The 22,180-nt window shown below is 45.0% G+C and overlaps 2 protein-coding genes across 2 annotated transcripts; one reads left to right on the plus strand and one right to left on the minus strand.

The window, feature by feature from the left end:
* Positions 1 to 9,459: 9,459 nt before the first annotated feature.
* On the minus strand, positions 9,460 to 11,492 carry LOC119278070 (rho GDP-dissociation inhibitor 1-like). The gene is made up of 5 exons (XM_037559426.1): positions 11,230 to 11,492; positions 10,979 to 11,045; positions 10,650 to 10,868; positions 9,972 to 10,096; positions 9,460 to 9,852 (listed from the first exon to the last, which is right to left on the minus strand). Exons 1-5 carry the CDS (start codon positions 11,356 to 11,358, stop codon positions 9,775 to 9,777), a joined length of 618 nt encoding a protein of 205 aa, XP_037415323.1. The 5' UTR covers positions 11,359 to 11,492; the 3' UTR covers positions 9,460 to 9,774.
* Positions 11,493 to 11,809: 317 nt separating this feature from the next.
* On the plus strand, positions 11,810 to 14,106 carry LOC119279857 (pentatricopeptide repeat-containing protein At1g05600-like). Its single transcript, XM_037560947.1, has one exon. The coding sequence runs from the start codon at positions 11,810 to 11,812 to the stop codon at positions 13,292 to 13,294; it is 1,485 nt and encodes a 494-aa protein (XP_037416844.1). The 3' UTR covers positions 13,295 to 14,106.
* The last annotated feature ends 8,074 nt before the right edge of the window (positions 14,107 to 22,180 follow it).

Here is a 22,180-nt window from a genome sequence, read left to right on the forward strand (position 1 = left end):
TCGCTAAGACGTTATCCGACAAGTTCAAGGAGTTGACTACAATGAGACTTTCTCACTCGTAGCGATGCTAAGAGTCTGTTGGAATTATATTAGCAGTTACAACATTATTTATGAAATCTTGCAGATAGGATGTCAAAACATTGTTTCCTCGATAATTTTCTTGCGGAAAGGTTGTATATGATACAACCAGAAGGTTTTTTCAATCCTAAAAGATGCTAACAAGTATGCAAAGCTCCAGCGATCCTTCTAAGGACTGGAGTAAGCATCTCGGAGTTGGAATACACGCTTTGATGAGATGATCAAAGATTTTGGGTTTATACAAAGTTTATGAGAAACTTGTATTTCCAACGAAGTGAGTGGGAGCACTATAGAATTTCTGATGAGTATATGTTGTTGACATATTGTTGATCAAAAATGATGTAGAATTTCTGGAAAGCAAATAGGATTGTTTGAAAAGTGTTTTTCAATGGAAAACCTGGATTAAGCTACTTGAACATTGAGCATCAAGATCTATACTTAATAGTACTTTCAAATGAATACATACCGTGACAAGATTTTGAAGGAGTTCAAAATAGATTGGCAAAGAAGGAGTTCTTGGCTGTGTTATAAGGTGTGAGTATTGAGTAAGACTTAAGACCTGACCACGGCAGAAGAGAGAGAAAGGACGAAGGTCGTCCCCTATGCTTTAGACATAGGCTCTACAGTATGCTATGCTGTGTATCACACCTGAAATGTGCCTTGCCATGAGTCAGTCAAGGGGTACAAGAGTGATCCAGGAATGGATCACAGGACAGCGGTCAAAGTTATCCTTAGTAACTAGTGGACTAAGGAATTTTTCTCGATTATGGAGGTGCTAAAGAGCTCGTCGTAAAGGGTTATGTCGATGCAAACTTTGACACTAATTCGGATCACTCTGAGTAGTAAACCGGATTTGTATAGTAGAGCAGCTATTTGGAATAGTATCAAATAGTGCGTGGGTAGCCGCACCTACAAGATGACATAGAGATTTGTAAAGCACACACGGATCTGAAAGGTTCAGACCCATTGACTAAAAATCTCTCCCACAAGCAATATATGGTCAAAACCCCATGGGTGTTGGATTCATTACAATCACATAGTGATGTGAACTAGATATTGACTCTAGTGCAAGTGGGAGACTGTTGGAAATATGCCCTAGAGGCAATTATAAAATGGTTATTATTATATTTCCTTGTTCATGGTAATTGTCTATTGTTCATGCTATAATTGTATTAACTGGAAACCGTAATACATGTGTGAATACATAGACCACAATATGTCCCTAGTGAGCCTCTAGTTAACTAGCTCATTGATCAATAGATGGTTATGGTTTCTTGACCATGGACATTGGATGTCATTGATAACGGGATCACATCATTAGGAGAATGATGTGATGGACAAGACCAATCCTAAGCATAGCACAAGATCATGTAGTTCGTTTGCTAAGAGCTTTTCTAATGTCAAGTATCATTTCCTTAGACCATGAGATTGTGCAACTCCCGGATATCGTAGGAATGCTTTGGGTGTACCAAATGTCACAACGTAACTGGGTGGCTATAAAGGTGCACTACAGGTATCTCCGAAAGTGTCTGTTGGGTTGGCACGAACCAAGACTGGGATTTGTCACTCCGTATGACGGAGAGGTATCTCTGGGCCCACTCGGTAATGCATCATCATAATGAGCTCAATGTGACTAAGGAGTTAGTCATGGGATCATGCATTACGGAACGAGTAAAGAGACTTGCCAGTAACGAGATTGAAGGAGGTATTGGGATACCAACGATCGAATCTCGGGCAAGTAACATACCGATGGACAAAGGGAATTGTATACGGGATTGATTGAATCCCCAGCATCGTGGCTCATTCGATGAGATCATCGTGGAACATGTGGGAGCCAACATGGGTATCCAGATCCTGCTGTTGGTTATTGGCCAGAGAGATGTCTCGGTCATGTCTGCATGGTTCCTGAACCCATAGGGTCTACACACTTAAGGTTCGGTGACGCTAGAGTTATTACGGGAAATAGTATGTGGTTACCGAAGGTTGTTCGGAGTCCCGGGTGAGATCCCGGACGTGACGAGGAACTCCGGAATGGTCCGGAGGTGAAGATCGATATATTGGACGAAGGGTATTGTAGTCTGGAATTGTTCCGGAGGTACCGTGTGATGACCAGCGTGTCCGAAAGGGGTTTCGGAGGCCCCGACAAGCATTGGGGGCCTTATGGGCCAAGGGAAGGGGGCACATCAGCCCACTAAGGGGCTGAGTGCCCCTTCCACCCCATCTCACTTAACCTGGAAAGGTTGGGACGCCTCCCCTAGGGCATCCACCCCTCCCGGCTTGGGAGGCAAGTTTCCTAGGGGTGGGGGCGCCCAAACCCATCTAGGGTTTGCCCTGTGGCTGCCTCCCCTCCCCTAGGGAAACCCTAGGGCGCCTCCTCCTCCCCCCTTCCACCTATATATAGTGAGGGAGAGAGAGGGCAGCCGCACCCCTTCCCTTGGTGCAGCCCCTCCCTCCTCCAACACCTCCTCCTCCTCCGTAGTGCTTGGCGAAGCCCTGCAGGAGAACCACAAGCTCCACCACCACGCCGTCATGCTGCCGGAGCTCTCCCTCAACTTATCCTCTCCCCTTGCTGTATCAAGAAGGAGGAGACGTCCCCGGGTTGTATGTGTGTTGAACGCGGAGGCGCCGTCTGTTCGGTGCTAGATCGGATCTTTTGCGATTTGAATCACCGCGAGTACGACTCCATCAACCGCGTTCTTGTAACGCTTCCGCTTAGCGATCTTCAAGGGTATGAAGATGCACTCCCTTCTTTCTCTTGTTGCTAGCATCTCCTAGATTGATCTTGGTCACACGTAGGAAAATTTTGAATTATTGCTACGTTCCCCAACAAGATGATGAAGAGGCGTTGGGGAGCCATCCAAAGGAGGATCAAGATATTGTTCAAGTCACACCACCATCATGCTCTCCCAGTATGTTTAGTAAGTAATTTACCTATATTCAGATTTGGTCATAATTTTATTGTTGACGCATCTATTAGAAAAATCCTCATAAGTAATTTTGAAAGACTAATGAAGAAGGGTAATTTACTTGTTAGCAATAAAATTGTTATAGAACATATCGGTCAACCCATTGCGCCATTTATAACGACCAATAATGACTTATTGTTGCAGCCAAAACTTTCCCCGTTGCTTTATCTAAAGTTCATATCTAATTGGGTAGCTTTGCTTATTTCGTACTTGGCTTGCACTTGGTCTCAATTGAGACATGTATGTTCTAACTATTTTTGTTTCAGAAACTTAAAGCCAAGGTTAGATTCTTTCCAGAAGATCGATGCTAGTATAATATCTTATCCAAAGACATCGGAGATAGAATGCAAAATACTATGCATAGCCGAATGGGGTGATGTAAAATCTGAACCATTCGCTTGCTTAACTCCAAAGCCATTCTCACAGCAAGATCGGCTAAAAAATAAAAAAAATTACCTTCAATTCAAGCATATGTGATCAAATATTTGATTTTTTGCTGAAAAATAATTACATAAAAATTCTTGATCACCATGTCAAGCCATCAATTCAAGGACGAATGTATTGTAGGTTGCATCATTCGTTTATACATAATTTTTGAGGATTGCAATATGTTTCACCAAATAGTCAAATCGACCATTGATAAGGGATGATTGAGAATTGTTAAAACACCAAAGGATGACCAATCTATTCCAATTGGTCCTGATGGCAAAAAGTTTTTGCATCGGCTTCTTCAAGCCGATTCATTAAATGATGAGAAGGTAAAAACTACAGGTGACGGGATCAAGCTTTCAAGTAAAGAAGTTGTTAAAGTGCATAATGAACATAAACTTGAGGGCGATTATTCCATTGAAACTACAATGAAGACGCCAAGGACTGGGGGCAGCAAGCAAATCCAATGATCGAGGAAATGAAACCAAAAGAAAATAGAGGCCGAAATAAGCGCAAGTGTAAGAGATCAAAAATCACCTTCGCTGAACTATTGGATAAATATCAAAAGAAGAGCGAAGAGAAGAATGCTTATCGGCCAAATCATGCAAAGGAACCAAGATCACCTCCAAGGCGCAAATATGACGATCGGTACTGGCAAAGTGAGAATCTTCATGCAACATATTCATATCCTTATTTTGAGATGCCAATGCTAATGCCGTGGATGCCTTCCTATGCTCATTTAGATCCATATCCATCATGAGACAGGTATGATACTAGGGCACATTATCCATCGTATTTTAGACCATCTCACCAATATTATGCAGCTCCAAGAAGATCGGCATTTGAACAATCACACATCAAAAAAAAATTCAATCATAAGGAGTCGGTCCAGAGCTCAAGGAAGAAGAAAGAGGTGGCCAGGCAAGTTTACCACGTGAGAAGAGATGGTCATAAAAGTGCAACTTCAGATTTGATCTCAAAAGAAGAAGAGCCAATTAAAGTGTTAACATTGTCTACTAAAGGCAATGAGATGAAGCAACCAATTATTGAGAGTCAAAGTGTCAAATCTAAAGAAAAGAAGTTGAGAGTGCACAAGGCCAAGAAAGAATTTGCCATTGGTCAAAACAAAATCACAACCGAGATGCCCACTCGGCTTATCGTATTGGCAAAAGAAGGATTTACAACATCTTAGTGCACAAGAGCTGAGAATGAAGAACATGGCATGGGTTCCCAAGAGGATCAATCAACAAAAATGATGTGCATGCTTCTATTGTAACAAGTACAATAAAAGTGAAGAAGGGGAAGGATGGAAGCCAAAGACAATTAAGCCGAAGGTTTGCATCACCCCATCAAAATCTTCGGTTAGCACATCATCCCGCTAAACATAGCATTGATGTGTTTGCCATGGAATTCATCCCCGGGTACGATCAGTCACCCTCCATGGGCATATTTAGATCCATGGTGCAATATAATTTCTATATCATGAAAGGTTATTACCAAATCACTATATATTTGATTAGCTACAAGTTTATTGTTGATCCAAAGGACCGAAATATTTGATTTTTCATTTCATTTGTTTATTTTGGCTATACTTGGTTTGGTGGATGAAGTTTACATGGATCGCATGTTAATGGCCGATATTTATCTATCATCCTAAGAATATGTCAAAGCATGGCCGGTGTAGTACCCTAACATCGTCCTTAGTTCGATTGGAGAGCGGAACAAGGTACGTGTTCCAACTTTATACTTATACATATATTATGCGTGCATGGAGATGAGACATTATGACCGATGTCATTCAAATTTTTTTGCATAGACCAATTCATAAAATTGGTGAGTGGGCTTATGAAGGATTTGGCCTACAAATCTATCAAATATACGGGAGGCCAAATCATTGTCGATTTTATTGTTGAGCATCGGATTTATGACATGCATAATATTGATATTAGCTTTGTCTCTCTTGTACTATGAAGATTATGGTTTGATGGTTGAATTCATAACAACGGCCAAGGTATTGGTGTTGTTTTCATATCTTCTGATGGTTCTGTTTTGTGAAGCCTCATGCCGCTTAAAATATTTTTGGCACAATATCAAAGCCGAATATGCAATGTTATTCGGTTTGGAGTTTTTGGTTGCCATAGGTGCTACACATATTGAAGCTTTCAGTGATTCGTTATGATTAGTGTAACAAATATCCAAGGGTTGTCAATGTTTTGATGAATCACTTATAGTTTATCTTGAGGCGAAAGCAAGGACTAGAGGAAGTTCATTCTTTATTATCCGTAAAATCCTAGCGGAAGGGTGAAAAATATGGTTCGGGGGGTGACTGTGAGATATATATCTATGGAACTTTATCACCGGATTGTTAATGAAGTTGAAAAGGTATCATTCAAGTTTGCATCAAGAGGTTCAAACAATCAATGGCCGATATATAACTATCGCCCTTAGCATAAACATAGCCGATACATAATTATCGCCCTGAGAAATATAAATGTCCGATGGAGTGTTGACATCGTCCTTAGAACAAATACATTGCAAATTATTTTTCGGCACGTAAGTTTTGCCGAAAAACAGGGGGGCATGTGTTGGCACCAGATTTTGGCATGGTCGAAATATAATTAAGAAGGCCTCAAATGAAAAAGTGTATAAAGTAAGAAAGTTCCGTATCGTCAAAAGGAGAAACTTTGATATTTGGGCCATAGACATCCGATCTCATCTCTAAAGCCGAAATTGTGTTCGAAGTACTGAGATTTTGTATCCAGAACACTATTCGGCTGATTACTCTTTTAAGACGTCGTCTTATGAAAAAACTTTCTACACGAATTGTTTTCGTCTCGTCAAAACCGTCGATTTTGATATAAATATTGTCCCAATCTGAATTCGTATGCAAAAGTTAGAGCCATCGAAATGCAGCCCTGTGGGGAGGCAAAATATGGCGCGCCCCACCAGACACCTTGTCCGATGGGTAGCGCCAGTAACAGACTGTTTTGCGCGAGCGATTCGGCCATGAAGATGGTCTCATGTCGAAAAACGTTCAACATGAAAGTTGTTCGTCTCGTCGAGACGAGTAAATACACTTTTGGGCGCATTTTCATCGGAGGTTGTTTACTGCCTCAGAAAAGACCCGCAAAGCGCAGCCAATTTTAAACCGAACAGTTTTGGAAAGTTCGGATAAAACCAATCCGAATTTGACTAGGGTTTTGGACGTGAATCCAAGTCTTTTTCCTTGCATGGGAAGTCCAGTCGCCTCTTATATACGTAAGGGGTGACGGCCGATTGAACAACACACAATCGATCAAATCATATACCACTTTTTTTCTTTTATCTTTTCTCCTTAACCCTTGTTCTTCTTCTTCCTCGTTCTTCGTTTGTTCTTCTTGTGCAGGGCGGCGAAGCTCGAGGCCCTAGGGGCGATCAGGTTGACCTAGGGCAGCCCATAGCCGCCGGGCACTCTGACGGGGTCCCTTCCGGGCATGTGGGGTTTCAGGTCTACAAAACCGCCCGCCGGATTGCATGCGTACCGCGCTTCCGGCCGGGTCTCCTTCGATGTGAGCCACGGTGCATCACCTCCGGCGTCGAGGGTACACGGTGACGTGTTCGTGTGCGAACATTTGTCTTTTTTTTTTGGCAAGGAAGAAGAACAGACGAAGAACAAAGAGAAAGACATCACTAATAACGTAAATAGCCTTTTTGGCTATTACTCTTGTAAGGCATGCATTCAAATCATATGTGCGGATTGTTTGTTGGATTTATATAATTTTATACATCATGGGAAATATACCTGCGCATTTAATCATTAATAGGTTTATCAACTTGCTAGCTGGGTTTGGAACGTACAAAATTCAGATTAATTTGAATTGGAAAGAATATATCATTACAACTTAGTATTAGTGTTGTAGTTCAAATTTGAGATATGTTTATGCGGTCATTTCTTTCTTCGCCCCCCTCATGTTTCAATCCAGGTTCTGCCGTTGGATGGAGGATACATACATGCATGATATATACTCCCTCCGTTCCTAAATATAAGTCTTTGGAGAGATTTCATTATGAACCACATACGGAGCAAAATGAGTGAATCTACACACAAAATGCATCTATATACATCCGTATGTGGTCCATAGTGAAATACCTACAAAGACTTATATTTAGGAACGGAGGGAGTACTTGACTAGTTCTATGCTTAGTTCATCATAATGTGTATGTGGTGTGGTGTGCCGTGAATAATACAGGTGCCGATGAAAACGTGGCCGCCATGGGAGAGAATTTTCTAGCGGAACCGGTTTCTACCGGAACCGGATAGGCTGATGCCACAGGAATTGTGTTGTATTCGAGCGGTCAACGCATAGAATATAAGCTTGCGTACCAAATTATTGTCCATGTGTACATATGTACATATAAAATACGGTATACAAATCGGTGTGGGTTGTTAATATGTCTAGGTTATTACGAGCTGAAGAAGAGGCACGTGGAAGAACCGGATGTCAACCTGGAGGACGCTTCTCTCGTTGACGCCGTGTGTGTATCTCTCTGTGTAGCCTGGTTGGCTGGGTGTCTTGTCTTTGCCGAAATGTTGTGACGGTTTTAGTCTGGTTTTCTGTTAATGAACCGGACAACTCTCTTCTTTTTTATTAATGAATTGAGATCCTCCGGGGACCGAGTTTAAAAAAAATGTTTACATAATTATCTTAGTGTACATGTATGTCTTATGGTCTACTCCATCGTGATCTGTAAGGCTCTTACACGTTTCAATAAAAAACCTTGTCCATCAACAAAATATGAGTTATATGCTACAAACACTATATCACTAAAAGTTTCTCTAGAACGTATATCTAATGGTATGCTTTTTATGGGACATAACAAATATTTTGTTAATCAAACTGACGGTCAAAGTTTATTCAACGTGTAAACCTAACAAATCAGGATAGTGGGAGTGTTTTAGTTGCACTCTGAGATAGATAAGTGTACGTTGCGAAAATTTCTATTTATTGCAAACTAGAAAGTTTAGTTGGTCAAATGATGTGAACTACTCCCTCCGTTTCATAATGTAAGACGTTTTTTGACATTAATATGGGACGGAGGGGGTATGTAGGTAAGGTTTAATCCATCATGGAATAGATGTCTCAATTCAAAATTACTATTTCTAGACCTCTCACACATCATCAATTACTCGACCACCCATGCTCTGACCGTGCAGACTTGCTGTTTAGGGTGTGTGCACTATAACCAGACAACATCGCTACTTTCTCCGGACTGGAATATAAGCCGGGTAGGAGATTTTAGGTTTTCAATTTAACTTCATATAGAAACATGTGTAACATATGCCATAACAAATACAGTAGTACATAGTTAGAAACTTTATTTGACAGCGAACCTAAAGACATTATTTGTGTCATATAGCACATATTCCGTTAGTCAAATTTGAAGAATAGTTACAAACAACACGAAGGTACCATCTCCAAAAAATAAATAAAACGAAAATACCACAGCACTTGCGGATCACTCTCCTTGCAAGAAATCGGCCAGGGGCTTCTGTATGATGGCGCAAGTCAAGTCACGAGGCGCAAGCTTTAAGCCTCAGCTAGCTAGTGCTGATTCATTGCTCACCGGCCGGTCCGTGAGTGAGCCCGGTGAAGCACGACGCTGCCACTACGCCAAAGCTTTGCTTTCATTCGTCCACCTCAAGAAAACGGCGTCCCATCAGTCAACCACCTAATGACCTAATGCGATAATTTACCCTACGGCAGCAGCAGCATCCAGTGAGAGCAACGCAAACTAGTGCCCGAAACAACTTGAGACGCACGCCAGACCTCGACATGGCAGCCAAAGACGGCCATTCATCATTCCATTGTGAAAAAGGGAGACCGAACTACCACAACACTCACTTGGTTTAACTACCAAGAATATTTTCACAACGACGGAAGAAATTAAGAAGCAGTAATTAAGCTCCAAAATTAACTGCCTAATGGACAGAAAATTACATGATAAGAGACGGAACAAAGCATGAATGTGTGTTTCAGACAAGCAACAAGTCGATCGGGTACATATAAATAGCAGCATCAGAGTATCTCCAGGGAGAACCGATTATATAGCGAGTTTGAATGAACATTATGCGGAAAAGAAAAAGAAAAAAAAAGAGTGGAAATTAAGTAGGCTCGGAACAACAAAACTTTAAAAGAAAGGCGGTTAACGACGGCGACGGCGTAAGGGAATAATTGTAATGGTCTCTAGAAGCGACAGCGCAATCTGCCAATCTGCCTTGGCTTAGCTATGAGCTAACATGGAATGAAGCCTTGTTCCCACATCATACGGCTGGCCAGTCCTTCCTAATCTCAAAGTAGTAACTCATCTCCAAGTAGTTCTTGCCATCATCATCAATAAACTGGAAATGGAAAGAAAAAAATCGTTAATTGCAGAAGTGGTTAATCGACCAATCAAACTGAAGAACAAAGTGATTAGTGGAACGTTAGCTTTAAATTTGATAAGTACTGCATATATTACCTTTAGTTTAGCAGAATAGGAGCCTCTTGCAAACATGCCAGCAGGGGTGGTCTCTTCTTCACCCTCGTATGTGTAGGGCTCTGCCTGGGGACTGAATGTCCCCAGCATCATCTTCTGGTTCTCAACTGCAACAGGAGAACGGCGGATTAACTACTTGGAAAAGGGGAAAAAAGTCCAGAGCACAGAAAATTAAGCCTATTCTGTACCAGATGATCTTGATTACTTTTGCAGTTAGATAAGCACTACAAAATCCACATATGATTAGGAAAGGTATTTTCATCAACTTCTCCAGCAGAATTTTGTTCGTTGTCAATTTCAGCATCTTATACACATGCCAGATCCAGGAGGGAAATGTAGTATCTCCATATGTAGTGCAAATTAATACACTCAGGAAATAGGGTCGGTTAGGATGCCATTATGTTATCTAAATGTCCTATATATCTTTTTCTTGACGTCTTAAATATTCCTAAGAGCACCACAGGAAATTTCAGAGAATCATTTACTGTGACATTCAAAAGGAACGATCGATGTCACTTCAACAAATTTAAGAGAACTACTATATTCAACCATCATTTTCATTTGATCTAGAATCTACTTCTGTACTAGTACGATCTAACAACCAGATAAAGAATGATTATTAGGAGGAGTGATCATGTTGGTGTGTGTGCGTGGTTTCACCTCTTACTCCAGTCTTCCAGACGGTGTTGGTGTACTTGAGCCCCGACACAATGTTGTTGGAGACGACGAACGAGAAGCGGAAGCTGTAGGCGCTGCCGTCCTTGAGCGCAAAGGCGTAGCCCTTCTCGTCGGGGACGAATGGGATGGGCAGGACCAGGTCCGGCCGATCTGGCGACAGGATGGTCAGGTTCAGCACCTTCACCTCTGGCTCCGCAGTCTCTGTGCTCCTCAAACAATTTCAGAGCCGATCAGATAGTTAATTGGCAGATGGATAGGAAGTTGAGATCAAGGAAGCAGGCGGGTGAGGGGAACGGTGGTGTGATGTTAACCTCCGAGCTGCTCTGTGTCCACCTGCCCAAGCAGTTGCTCCTTCCACCTCCTCAGACTCTCATCATCCTGCATTGACCATCATCATGAGAAACAAACAAGGATCATATGGACGAATAAATTCTACTAATCAACGCCAGATTTCAGTTTCATCGGTATCAGCATTGAAGAAAGTTTCCCAGAATTAATAGAATGGAAGGAAACGAACAAAACAAATCACTAATTAATCACTGATTGATGGGCGGTTAATTACCTTGTCGAGCTCGAGCTGGTCCTTGAGGGGCACCTGGGGGCCGAGCACGACGGCGCGCTTGGCCTCCTCATCCTCCTCCTCCTCGACCTCCTGGTCGGGGTGGGCGGAGTGCTCATCCTTATGGTCCATGGCCGGCGACGCACGGACGTGCGCTCGCAACTCTGCCTCCCGCGCGAGGCTCCTCCTCCGTCACTCCTGGGAGAAGGCCGGGCGGAGGGGTGGCGGTGCGGTTGACGGGGCGAGCGGCGGCGATCGGAGGGAGGGAAGGGGGGCCGCGGTGCGCTGCGCTCTCTATCTTTTATGCTCGAGCCCGCCCGCCTTAACTATTTTAACAGGCGCAATCGGTGGCGTGGCCACTCCACCTCCCCCCGCGACGAGCGCGCCGCGCCACCCGAATCCAAACCCCCGATGCGCCTTTCCAGGATCCCCGGCCCGGCCCCCGCGGCCCGCGGAAGACCAGGCACACAGCGCGCGCGTAAGTGGGCCTGGGCCTATGAGCTGGGCCGAGCTGGGCCGGCTACTGGAGCCGGAAGTGAGTGGAAGCCGCCGGTGGCCGGGGAACTCTGAGGCTGGTGTGGGTATGGCGAGGGGCGCGAGGCCGGTGCGGTGGCCGCGGGTGCTGGCGCCGGCGCACCTGGCCGGGGCCATCCGGCGGCAGAAGAGCCCGCACGAGGCGGCGCAGCTGTACGCCGACGCGCCCGGCTGGTACCCGCGCGGCTCCTACCGCCACAGCGACGCCGTCCACGCCTCGCTCCTCGCCGCCGCCTCGTCCTCCCCCGCGCTGCTCCCCTCGCTGCTCCGCCGCGTCCTGCGCCGCTCCCCCTCCGCCGACGCCCTCCTCGCCGCGTCCATCCCGCACCTCCCTCCCACGGACGCCGCCTCCATATTCCGTTCCTCGCTCCCCGCCTCCCCCGCCCCGTCCTGGTCCCTCTCCTTCTCCGCGCTCCTCCGCAGTCTCGTCTCCCGCGGCCTCCTCCCCGAGGCTGCCAGGCTCCTCGACGAATTCCAGGGGCGCCCTGAGGTGTCCATAGAGTCCGAAGACCTCACTCTGCTCATCGAGGAGATGTGTCGCCTGCAGCGTCCTGACCTCGCGCTCCAGGTGCTCGAGGAAATGTCTAATCAGTGTCTTGAGCCAGACAGAGGCGCCTACCGCGCGATTGTTCCTGCGCTCTGCAATGCTGGCATGCTCGACGAGGCTACACACGTCGTCTACTCCATGTTGTGGCGTGTGTCGCAGCGGGGCTGCGACGGGGATGTTGTGGTGTTCCGGGCGTTGCTGGTCGCGCTCTGTGCTGCTGGCCGGGGTGAACTGGCAGAGCAAGTGCTGGATAAGATTATCAGGAAGGGGCTGAGGACGCCAGGCAGTAGGCGCTCCCTTCGCGTGCCAATGCTTGCTGTGCTTACCACCGAGGATGCCCGGGAAGCCATTGACCGTGCTTTGGTTGTCCGGGGTGGGAGGACTGTTGCGAGCTTTGAGTCCATTATTCTTGATCTCTACGACGAGGGACGGTTGAATGAGGCAGCCAATTTGTTTCAGGACATGGGCAAAAAGGGGTTCCGGCCGACAATATGCATGTTTGAGGCCAAAATCATTGCCTTATGCAGGGAACAGAGGGTAGATGATGCGATCAAGGTGTTGGAGGAGGAGTTGGCCAAGAATGGTATCGTTCCCACTGTGAGAACATATAACTTGTTAATGAAGGGTCTTTGCGATGCTATGCAAGCAATGAAGGCCCTCGGATACCTTAAAAAGATGGATACGCAGCTTGGTTGTGTTGCTCGAAAGGATACATTCTCTATCTTGATCAGTGGCTTGTGTTCAGAAGGAAAGTTTGTCGAGGCGGCAAGGGTTATGGAGAGGATGGTGAAGAACCAGCATCGTCCTGACAAAAACGAATTCAGCATCGTCATTGAAGGTTTATGTTCTGTTGGCAGAACATACGATGCATTGGTATGGCTAGAGGAGATGGTTGACCATGGAGAAACACCTGATGTCCGTGTTTGGTCTTGTTTGGTTTCATCATCTTTAGGAGTAGGAGAAAGCGTTATGGTTGCAGCTATGTGAGAATTAGGATTTAAGACAATAGTACTCTTGCAGCACACCAAAGACTACGCAATGGAGTTGCCTGTGATGGTAATAACACTGAAGAGAAAAAGAAAGACAGTGTGCATGTAGAGATTAACCTGAATTCTTGCCAGTTTGTATCAGTATGAAGAGGAGGGGAATTGAGCTAGCTATGTTGTGTCTGCAAACATGAGGAGGTTCAAGGAGTGCTGCTTGCTTCTGTTTCGGCCTGAGACATGTTTGATGAACAGGTGGAAGTGCTATCACATTGAAAATCATGCTGCTGTTGTGGACGTGGTGGTGACAGGTTGAAATCTCAGTAACGCTGAAGGAAAGAGAAGACCGGCAGGAGAGGTGACTTTCTTTATACACCCCCACAAGTCCGAGTATGGATCTACGAAGGAGCAGCCAAGAAGCTCACAGGTATCAATTCTTATTTCTGATGGCATGGCTGCCATTGCCAAACTTGTTCTTGAGAGTGAACATGGACACAGCTTTTGATCAGGGTGCTGGGAGTAGTGGCTGAGTTTTGTATGGCACTGTGGTGGACTGTTGGCAGCCGCGCAAATAGTCATGGTGTTGGGATGTTTATAAGGACCTTGAAGTATGCTGAATGTTTGGTTCTTTCATATGCCGATGAGTTGTAATATTAGTATTTATATCGCCCACTGTCGGGCTAAGCATAACATCATTGTAGGGCTGGATGCTGTCATGTGGAGAGACCAAATCCCAGACTTTGTTTTGTGTAGCTATTTAGTTTTTGAGCAAGCTTGATAAAGGAGCAATTCCTATCACTGATAGGCTATCAGTCACATATTTTATATCTTATTATTTGTGTGAAGGCAGAATGATTTCCGGACGTCGAATTTTTGTAAATAGCATTATCAAACTAACAATATCCTGTTGTTCGTGGTTTGCAGAGGTTGGCTACCTGTGCACTTGATTACTCTTTTTTCTGCTGTCCTTTTTTGTCATGGTTCATATTTTCAGAATTTAGATCAAAGCATCATGCCTTGTTCCATTAGAGTGTAGAGTCAGTTGTTTGACATGTGTGCAGACCACTCTGCTTATTTCTGTTTTTCAGCCTAGTTTAATGCGTACTTTCTAAATTCGTTTAAGGAATTTCAAAATGTTGTATATCCTGACGATTTGCTTTATCAGCATTCTGTTACCTAGGAGTTTATTCCTGAAATATCAAGTACAGATTTCCTTTTGGATAAGTTTTCAATATGCGTAGGACTTGATTGATTCTAATATTATGCTCTGTTTGTCATGGCTTTCTTCCACCTTTGATGGTTCACATGAAGCTTACTATACTATTATGTTTGCAAACTAACCAGTGTTATCGTGATAATAAAACCTGCAGATAGAAGTTGCCTCATCATGCTCAGGTTTGTACTAGTTGGTGATACCTATTGGGTTGCTACTAGATGCGATAGCATTGTGTTTCAGGGGTAAGTAACTCTAACTAATTTGTATCCATGATAGCTCCCATGCCAAACTGCATCTTCCCGTTGGAGACGAGATGATGCACGGATTATGTCAGTCTCTTATAGACCACTTCTCTGGTTGCAAACTGTTGAGGAGTACAGTATATGACATCAACTGTTGTGGTGAGGAAGCCCACATTAATCCAGCTTTAATTTTTTCTAGATTAACTTGTCGTTCTGATGCACCACAGTTCCATTGAAACTGACTCGGTTTTTCAAACAAATACAAGGAACAGAAATTTATAAAGAGCTGACTAGCAATATAACTGTATTTGTACCATGTTATATTTTACAAAATTGCCAGGATATCTCCAGGCGTAGGTACAAATTGCCAGATCTTGTCTGGGCTACATGAGACCATTTATTCGAAGCATACCTAGAAAATTGCCGGATATTTTCCAGGCTAGCAAAATTGCTGGATCATCCAAACAGAGATACTACTACTACCACTACAGTATATGCCTGTTCTTTTCCGGCAGGGTCATCCAAGCAGTGAGGTGTACAAAATTGCTGGATCTCTCGAAGCTGAGCTGCTGGTTGACTGACACGAACGACCTTCTCCTAATAGCTAGCCCGTTGTTCCTTTGCTGGTCGGCCGGGAAAATTGCTCGGGAACTGCGGGCGACGGGGGTGGCAAGCATCGGATCGTTCCGGCGGCCGTCCACCATCCGAAATTGCCGGACTGATCACGATGCTGCTCATCTGACACTACGACTCTAGTAGAGGACTCATATATATAGATAGATAGACTAGACGTGTACTATTTGGAAGTGAAGGTCTTGGAGTACCGATCGAGGGCTAATCGTCGCTGTCGTCCCCGAACAGCAGGTCCTCGAGGCTTGAGCCGCCGGAGCAATGGAGCTCGTTGGAGGAGCCCTGCGTCTCGTTGCCGTCGGCGTAGTAGTTCATGCCGCTCCCGCCGGCACCACCCATGCCGTGGAACTCGGGCAGTAAGTTGGAGAAGTTGCTGTTGCCGGTGAACGACGGACCTGGCATGGCGCTGGCGTTGCAGGGCTCGGCGGGGCACCACATGGTCAGATCGGGCATGGCGCCCGCGTAGCCGCTGCTGTTGCCGCCGTCGTAGCGCGGGAAGAAGCCGCCGTGTCCGTGGTAGTTGCCGCCGTTGCCCGGCATCGGCAGCTGGTAGCCGCCCATGCCGTGCGCGCCGGTGCCGGTGCCGATGGCGTCGCGTTGCTGGTTGTACGCAGGCTGCTGCAGCTGCATCCACTGCGTCGTGTTCATGGCGTCGTGGTAGTAGTCACGTGGAACCATCATCATCGCCTGGTCGAGGAGGGGTGCGTCGTGGCGGGGGTTGCTGTACGCGGCCTGCATCGCGTTCATGGCGCCGTAGCTGCAACCATCGGGCTGCATCGTCATGCAGCCGCCGTGCCACATGGCCAGTTCGAGGAGGCCGGCGCCGCCGGGCCCCTGCTGCTGCTGCAGCTGCTGCATCGGGTAGCCGCCGTCCTCGCTCGAGGAGCTTCCACCGGCAATCCACGGGCCGGAGTCCACGCGCGCAGTCTCGACGACCGCGCCGCCATCGCCCGTGGGCTGCAGCCCGAGCGCCCTCCGCCTTTGCGCGGCGGCCGCCATCGCCGCGTCGACGGCCCCGAGCAGCTCGCGCAGCTCGTCCAGCGTCATCCGGCCCAGCTCGGCGTGCGGCGCCGCGAGCGCGTCGGGCCCGCCCTGGCGCACCCTGGCCAGCTTGGTCCGCTCCTTGACCAGCAGGCCCTCGAGGTAGCCGCGGTGCGCGTGGCCCACGCGCCGCACGGCCGGCAGCGCGCGGTACCTGGCGAGGACGCCCTCCTCCGACTCCACCACCGTGGGCTCGCCGCCCCTGGGGTCGGCGCAGACGACGGCGACGGGGACCCCGCAGAGCACGGCGAGCTGGTCCGCCTTGTCCAGCAGCCCCCGCCTCCGGTTCTTGAAGGACAGGCCCCGCCTCCGCTCGTTCTCGATGAGGCCCGTCGGCGTCTTGCCGCGCGGCATGGCTCCTCTCCTCTCGTCTCCAGTGGCTGCAGAAACCTAGCTAGGGGCGGGTCGTGGCGGTGCCGAGATTACTGTAGCCGACCGGCCAGCCTGCCGGATCGGCATATATATAGGCGCGGGCCGAGCCCCACCGAGCAGCCTGTTTGCACCGGACGTGGCGGACTCGATCGGTGCGGCTAGGGAGGCCTCCCTGGTGCCCCCTAGGGGAGCCGCGTCATTAATTAATCGACGCACTAATTCATTTTTAGTTGGGGTAAAATGCCGGGTGCCAAATCCAAATCCAGGTTTGGATCGTCAATCCCGTGATAATTTGCACTAAACAATGTGTCATCATCACTAATTAAGCTTGGTGGGTTGGCTTGGCTATACGATATGGTAATATCCTTTTGGAGATCTGATCGAGCCCGAATCCTTGGCCATTAATGCTAGATCGGCACTTTCCTTTTTGCCCCTCCGTGCTCCGAACAAACTTCTCCCGTACGTGCAGTCGGTCCGGAGACCGGGCCGGGCTCCGAACCTTCTCCCCTACGATTTGGTGGGTCCCACGTGGACAGGTTCAAGGCTTGCGTGGCAAATCAATTCCATCCACGCATTCAAGTGTATTTGTTTTTATTTTATTTTCTCTATAAAAGGAAGATGACCTCCGGTCTCTGCAATTCAAGTCTAGTTTGATCAACAACAAATACTAGTAAACTGCACGTGCTTTGCACGTAGTAACCAGTTAAGATGGAACTAAAAGATAGCAGAGGGTCCAATTTACATAAAAGAAAGTAATCATTCCAATTTTTGGACCCCTTGTTTCTCATCCATATATAGGTTTGGAAAATGTATCCCACTGTACAACATAAGCAAAAGCTCAACTACAATTTGCAACAACACAAGTGCTCACAGCTACAAGTCGAACATCAATAACTTATAACCAAATAGGTCATGGCAGAATCGCCCACCATACAATTATTGCTATTTGCGAGCTGAGTTTGTTTTCAGGATTGATCTCACGTATTGTTTATAGACAGCTATGTCACATACAACAGTCCATATAGATACATACACTTCTTTTACTAACATTTTTCAAATCCACACTAAAGAGGGTAGCTCATGCCAAAATGAAGTTGGCATCTAATAGTAATGTTGCCTGAAGCATGGATGCTTAGAGCTCAGCAGAAGCCTTCACTTCAAGTTCATGATCCATAAAGGCATAAGATTCCAATTGACCTTGCCAACATGAGAGTTTATCAAGTTAAGTTTGAGACAAAAAAATGTGCGAAGAGGCATTCAATGACAAGATAAAAACAACACCTTCTATATGGTATAAAACCAATCTGCAATGTCGAACATGGTTCTGTGCAATCTAAGGCTGGCATAATCAAAAAACGTAATTGTCCAAATTTCAGCTTAGTAAATCAAATTCGTGGTTTGCACATAAAAAATGATTCGGTGTATTATACATGAAACAAGGATCCTGATCTAGTCGATGATCTTCTAGACACAAACTTAGTACTACAGCAAACAAAAAAGTTGACAATAGTAGCACAATACTCCATTCATGCTCTCTTTGAACAGAAAACATTATGTATTCATATATCTGTAGAACAGATTAGAATATAAGGCCTATGTTATTCATGATTCTAATATATGTGTATATTTATAAAAAAAAATCTCAACAATTATCAACGTACCAATATTATGAGACAAAGTAAAGCATGCTCATATATATGAAACAAAGACAGTTATGCATTATGTACATTTATCGTGCCAAAACCTCCTTATAGACAATATTTTTGGTACTTTTTCCTGATGGGTCGACATCCCTGTTTGGCTTGGCAAGTATTCTTGTTGTTTGCCTTGATATTCCTCGGGACAATGCAACATATAGTTGACCGTGAGAGAACACAGGTTCTGGAAGGTAGATACCAACATGCGGAATTGTTTGACCTTGAGCTTTATTGATTGTCATTGCAAAGCTAAGACAAATTGGAAATTGCTTTCTCTTGAACTTGAAGGGAAGCACATCATCTTCAGAAGGATACAAAGGAATTCTTGGAAGGAATACTCGCTTTCCAGCATGTTGTCCTCCAATAATTTCAGCATCGATAGCATTATCTTGAAATGCCTTAATAATAAGCCTTGTGCCATTGCATAATCCATTATGAGGATCTAAATTCCGAAGCAAGATTACAGGGCAATTTACTTTCAACCTAAGAACATGTGGAGGTAGGCCATTAGGTGTCAGAGAATTCAGGAATTCAGGTGGGTAGTGATTGTGAGTATCATCCACTGCTGAATCAAAACTATAGTAGACCTTTTCTTCTCCAGGAAATCGGTCTATAAGCTTCACATTTAATTCATCCACGTATTCATTTTTGGTGGAAAGAATGGCACGAGAACTTATATAAGACGGTAATCTTCCATTCTTGTCAAGACGATAATATGTAACCCTCATCATCTTCATCATCATCTTCAGTCATATATTCAGATTGCCCAGTTTCATCTATACATCAATTTGTCAATTAGTAAAATAATATTTTAGGAGAAGTAAAGTTGATGATTGATCGATGCATTAGAAATAGCTATGGTACACCGTGACAATTGTATTACTCCCTCCGTTCGGAATTACTTGTCGCAGAAATGGATATATCTAGACATATTCTAATTCTAGATACATCCATTTTTGAGACAAGTAATTCCGAACGGAGGGAGTACCTTCTAGGGGAGGCAAAGAACCATCTGGAACATAGATGGTGCTGTCATGGTCTTCCTGCTCATTGGCTACACGATCTTCATGTGTTCCCTTTCCAGTATTACTACAACCTGCCCCATTAGACATTCTCCTTCTCTTATGTTCACTTCCCTTGTCCAGAAATGCTGATACACGCTTATGTTGACCAGTACTTGTCAATTGATTACATGATGTAGATATGTCAGATGGACTGATCGTGGTCTAACTTTTAGCAACCAGACTGATTATGCCAAATCGAAGGATTTGTAAGATGCAGAAAGTTTAAGCTCATCAAATTATTGGTATAAGGTCCGCCAAAAAAAAAAAACATAACCTGACACCGTGCATGCAGGCTCGCGATTCTTCCATACTGGGCACCGCTCCCTAGAAATCTCTGGCAGGCTCACGAGTAAACAAGTGCTGCCCTACAGTGAATTACTACTTGCAAGCTACTATACCAGGCAAGTACGAGTACTACTACTAGGCGACGTGACGAGGGAGAAGAAAATAACGCATGCAGCATGCAGGATGCAGCTTCGGAACGGACAGATTAGAAATGACAAGTAGACTAGCTTAGTATGTGTTGTGACTAAATAGCTACGTATAGATACTTCCTAAACTCACATAGGTTCTCAGGCATGCCAAAAACATTTTCTCATTTGTTTGGTTTGTTAAAAATTCATACATGTACATGTTTGCCGAACTGATATTTTTTATAAAATAATTATGAAGAATACAGCCTTTGCAAAAATAAGAAGACTGTTCATGTTTAGATGGATTTAAATAAGCTTTTTTGACCCCCTCATGCTTGTCATTTTTGTACTACATGCAAATCGCAGTATATTTTTTTGGAAAACTTTTTTTATGCTAAATAACGCCTCTATTTGCATGCATGATTTTTCCGATGATTTTTTTGTATTAGTAGCGTATTTGCCTTTAGGGGAATATTACTAGCATATTTGAAAAAACAAATTGCTCCCCAGGGTGCCCGAGAATCAAAAAGGCTGCTTTGCTACTTTCTCTTATAAATTCATTTTACAAATATTATGGCCCAGTTTTTTCTTTATTTTCCCAATGCTTTTGTTGCATAGACTTCTACTCATCAGACAAATTAATCACTGTATGCATGCACGTGTATGGACTTTACTTGAAAAAAAGAATTAAAAAAATTTCAACAATCTGGTTGTATATTTTATAAAAAAAAAGGCTGCAACCCCTCACACCACACAACATTTCACAATGATCCTTAAATCTACACATGCATGGCACGTGCCATGTACTAGTAATAGTAGAGCAGGAAGTGGATGTTAATATTCTACTCATCAGAAATGCCTATCACAATCTGAATGATAAGCATGTTTTTTTATTATATACATATACATGCCAGTTTTGGAGATAAACATAACATGATTAAGTGACTATTCATGTAATAATTAGGACATGAAGAAATTTATGTTAATACTAAAAAAATAAGACAGAACATTATTGCATTAATATGTACCTTCTGTAATTGAACTGGTGAGAATAGGTGTGTGCATGCTTCCATTGGTACAAGTACAAGTTTGACTCCCAGATTGTTCATTATCACTAACTGCAGCAGGATTTTTCCTTCTCCGTTTGTACTCACGGTTTCTTTCCAGGTAGGCAGCGCGCTATTCTGGAGTCATCTCCAAGTATCTTTCCCGATCACGATAACTCTTATGCTCGGAAGCATTTGTTGGTAGACTTACGTGTCCAGTTGAAGGAGTATTTGACTGTATGGATATGCCAGATAGATTGATTGATCGTTTTGTCCCGGTAATTGGATGATCCATTGAACCAAGAATTTTTTGTGCTGAAATAAATAGAACATTTCAGAAAAAACATGAGCGCTCTTTTAATAGAAAGACATAGGTTTTATTTATTTATATAACAACATCTAAGAAGTTGTAATCTTGTTTCAATATTCTGGTGACTAGAAATATTAAGGACGTACCTTGTTTTCCTTTCGATAAACTATGTGAGTTGTTGTAACGCCCCGGATTCGATGTGCCAGGTGTCTGCCAGTTATTCGCCGTCATTGCCATGTCATTCGCTTGCGTGTTGCATTTTATCATGTCATCATGAGCATTGCATTGCATACGTGTTCGTCTCATGCATCCGAACCTTTTCCCCGTTGTCCGTTTCGCAATCCGGCACTCCTATGCCCTCCGGCGTTCTCCTTTCGTCTCTCGTTGTGAGCGGGTGTTAAACATTCTCGGAATGGACCGAGTCTTGCCAAGTGGCCTTGGTATACCACCGGTAGACCGCCTGTCAAGTTTCGTGCCATTTGGAGGTCGTTTGGTACTCCAACGGTTAACCGGGTAACCGTAAAAGCCTCCTTCTCTTTGCAGCCCAACACCCCTTCCAAATTGGCCCAAAACCCATCTAACTCCCCTCCATGCTCTCGGTTGTTCGATCACGATCGCGTGGCCGAAAACCGCTCCTCATTTGGACTCTCCTATCTCCCAGAATCTATTTATACGTCCTCCCCGTCCATTTCCCCCCCGAAACCCTAGCCTTCTTCCCTCTGCGCCGCCGGACAAACCTCCCCACCGCGCCGGACATGTCCGCCGCTCCCTTCCCCTTCAGATCCGGCGCGCCTCCACCTCATCCCTGCCACGTGTCGGCGCCTTAGTGGCCGCTGTCGCCGCGCCGTCATCCGCAGCC

This window comes from Triticum dicoccoides, chromosome 3B, assembly GCF_002162155.2.
Source record: "Triticum dicoccoides isolate Atlit2015 ecotype Zavitan chromosome 3B, WEW_v2.0, whole genome shotgun sequence".
Classification (NCBI taxonomy): Eukaryota; Viridiplantae; Streptophyta; class Magnoliopsida; order Poales; family Poaceae; genus Triticum; species Triticum dicoccoides.

What these genes read in the sequence shown, in the direction of transcription:
- LOC119278070 (XM_037559426.1), bottom strand. Translation starts at nt 11,358, where the DNA reads ATGGACCATAAGGATGAGCACTCCGCCCACCCCGACCAGGAGGTCGAG. An exon ending in ACCAGCTCGAGCTCGACAAG is followed by an intron (nt 11,046 to 11,229) that starts GTAATTAACCGC and finishes TGGTCAATGCAG; the next exon opens with GATGATGAGAGTCTGAGGAG. An exon ending in GGACACAGAGCAGCTCGGAG is followed by an intron (nt 10,869 to 10,978) that starts GTTAACATCACA and finishes TGAGGAGCACAG; the next exon opens with AGACTGCGGAGCCAGAGGTG.
- LOC119279857 (XM_037560947.1), top strand. Translation starts at nt 11,810, where the DNA reads ATGGCGAGGGGCGCGAGGCCGGTGCGGTGGCCGCGGGTGCTGGCGCCG.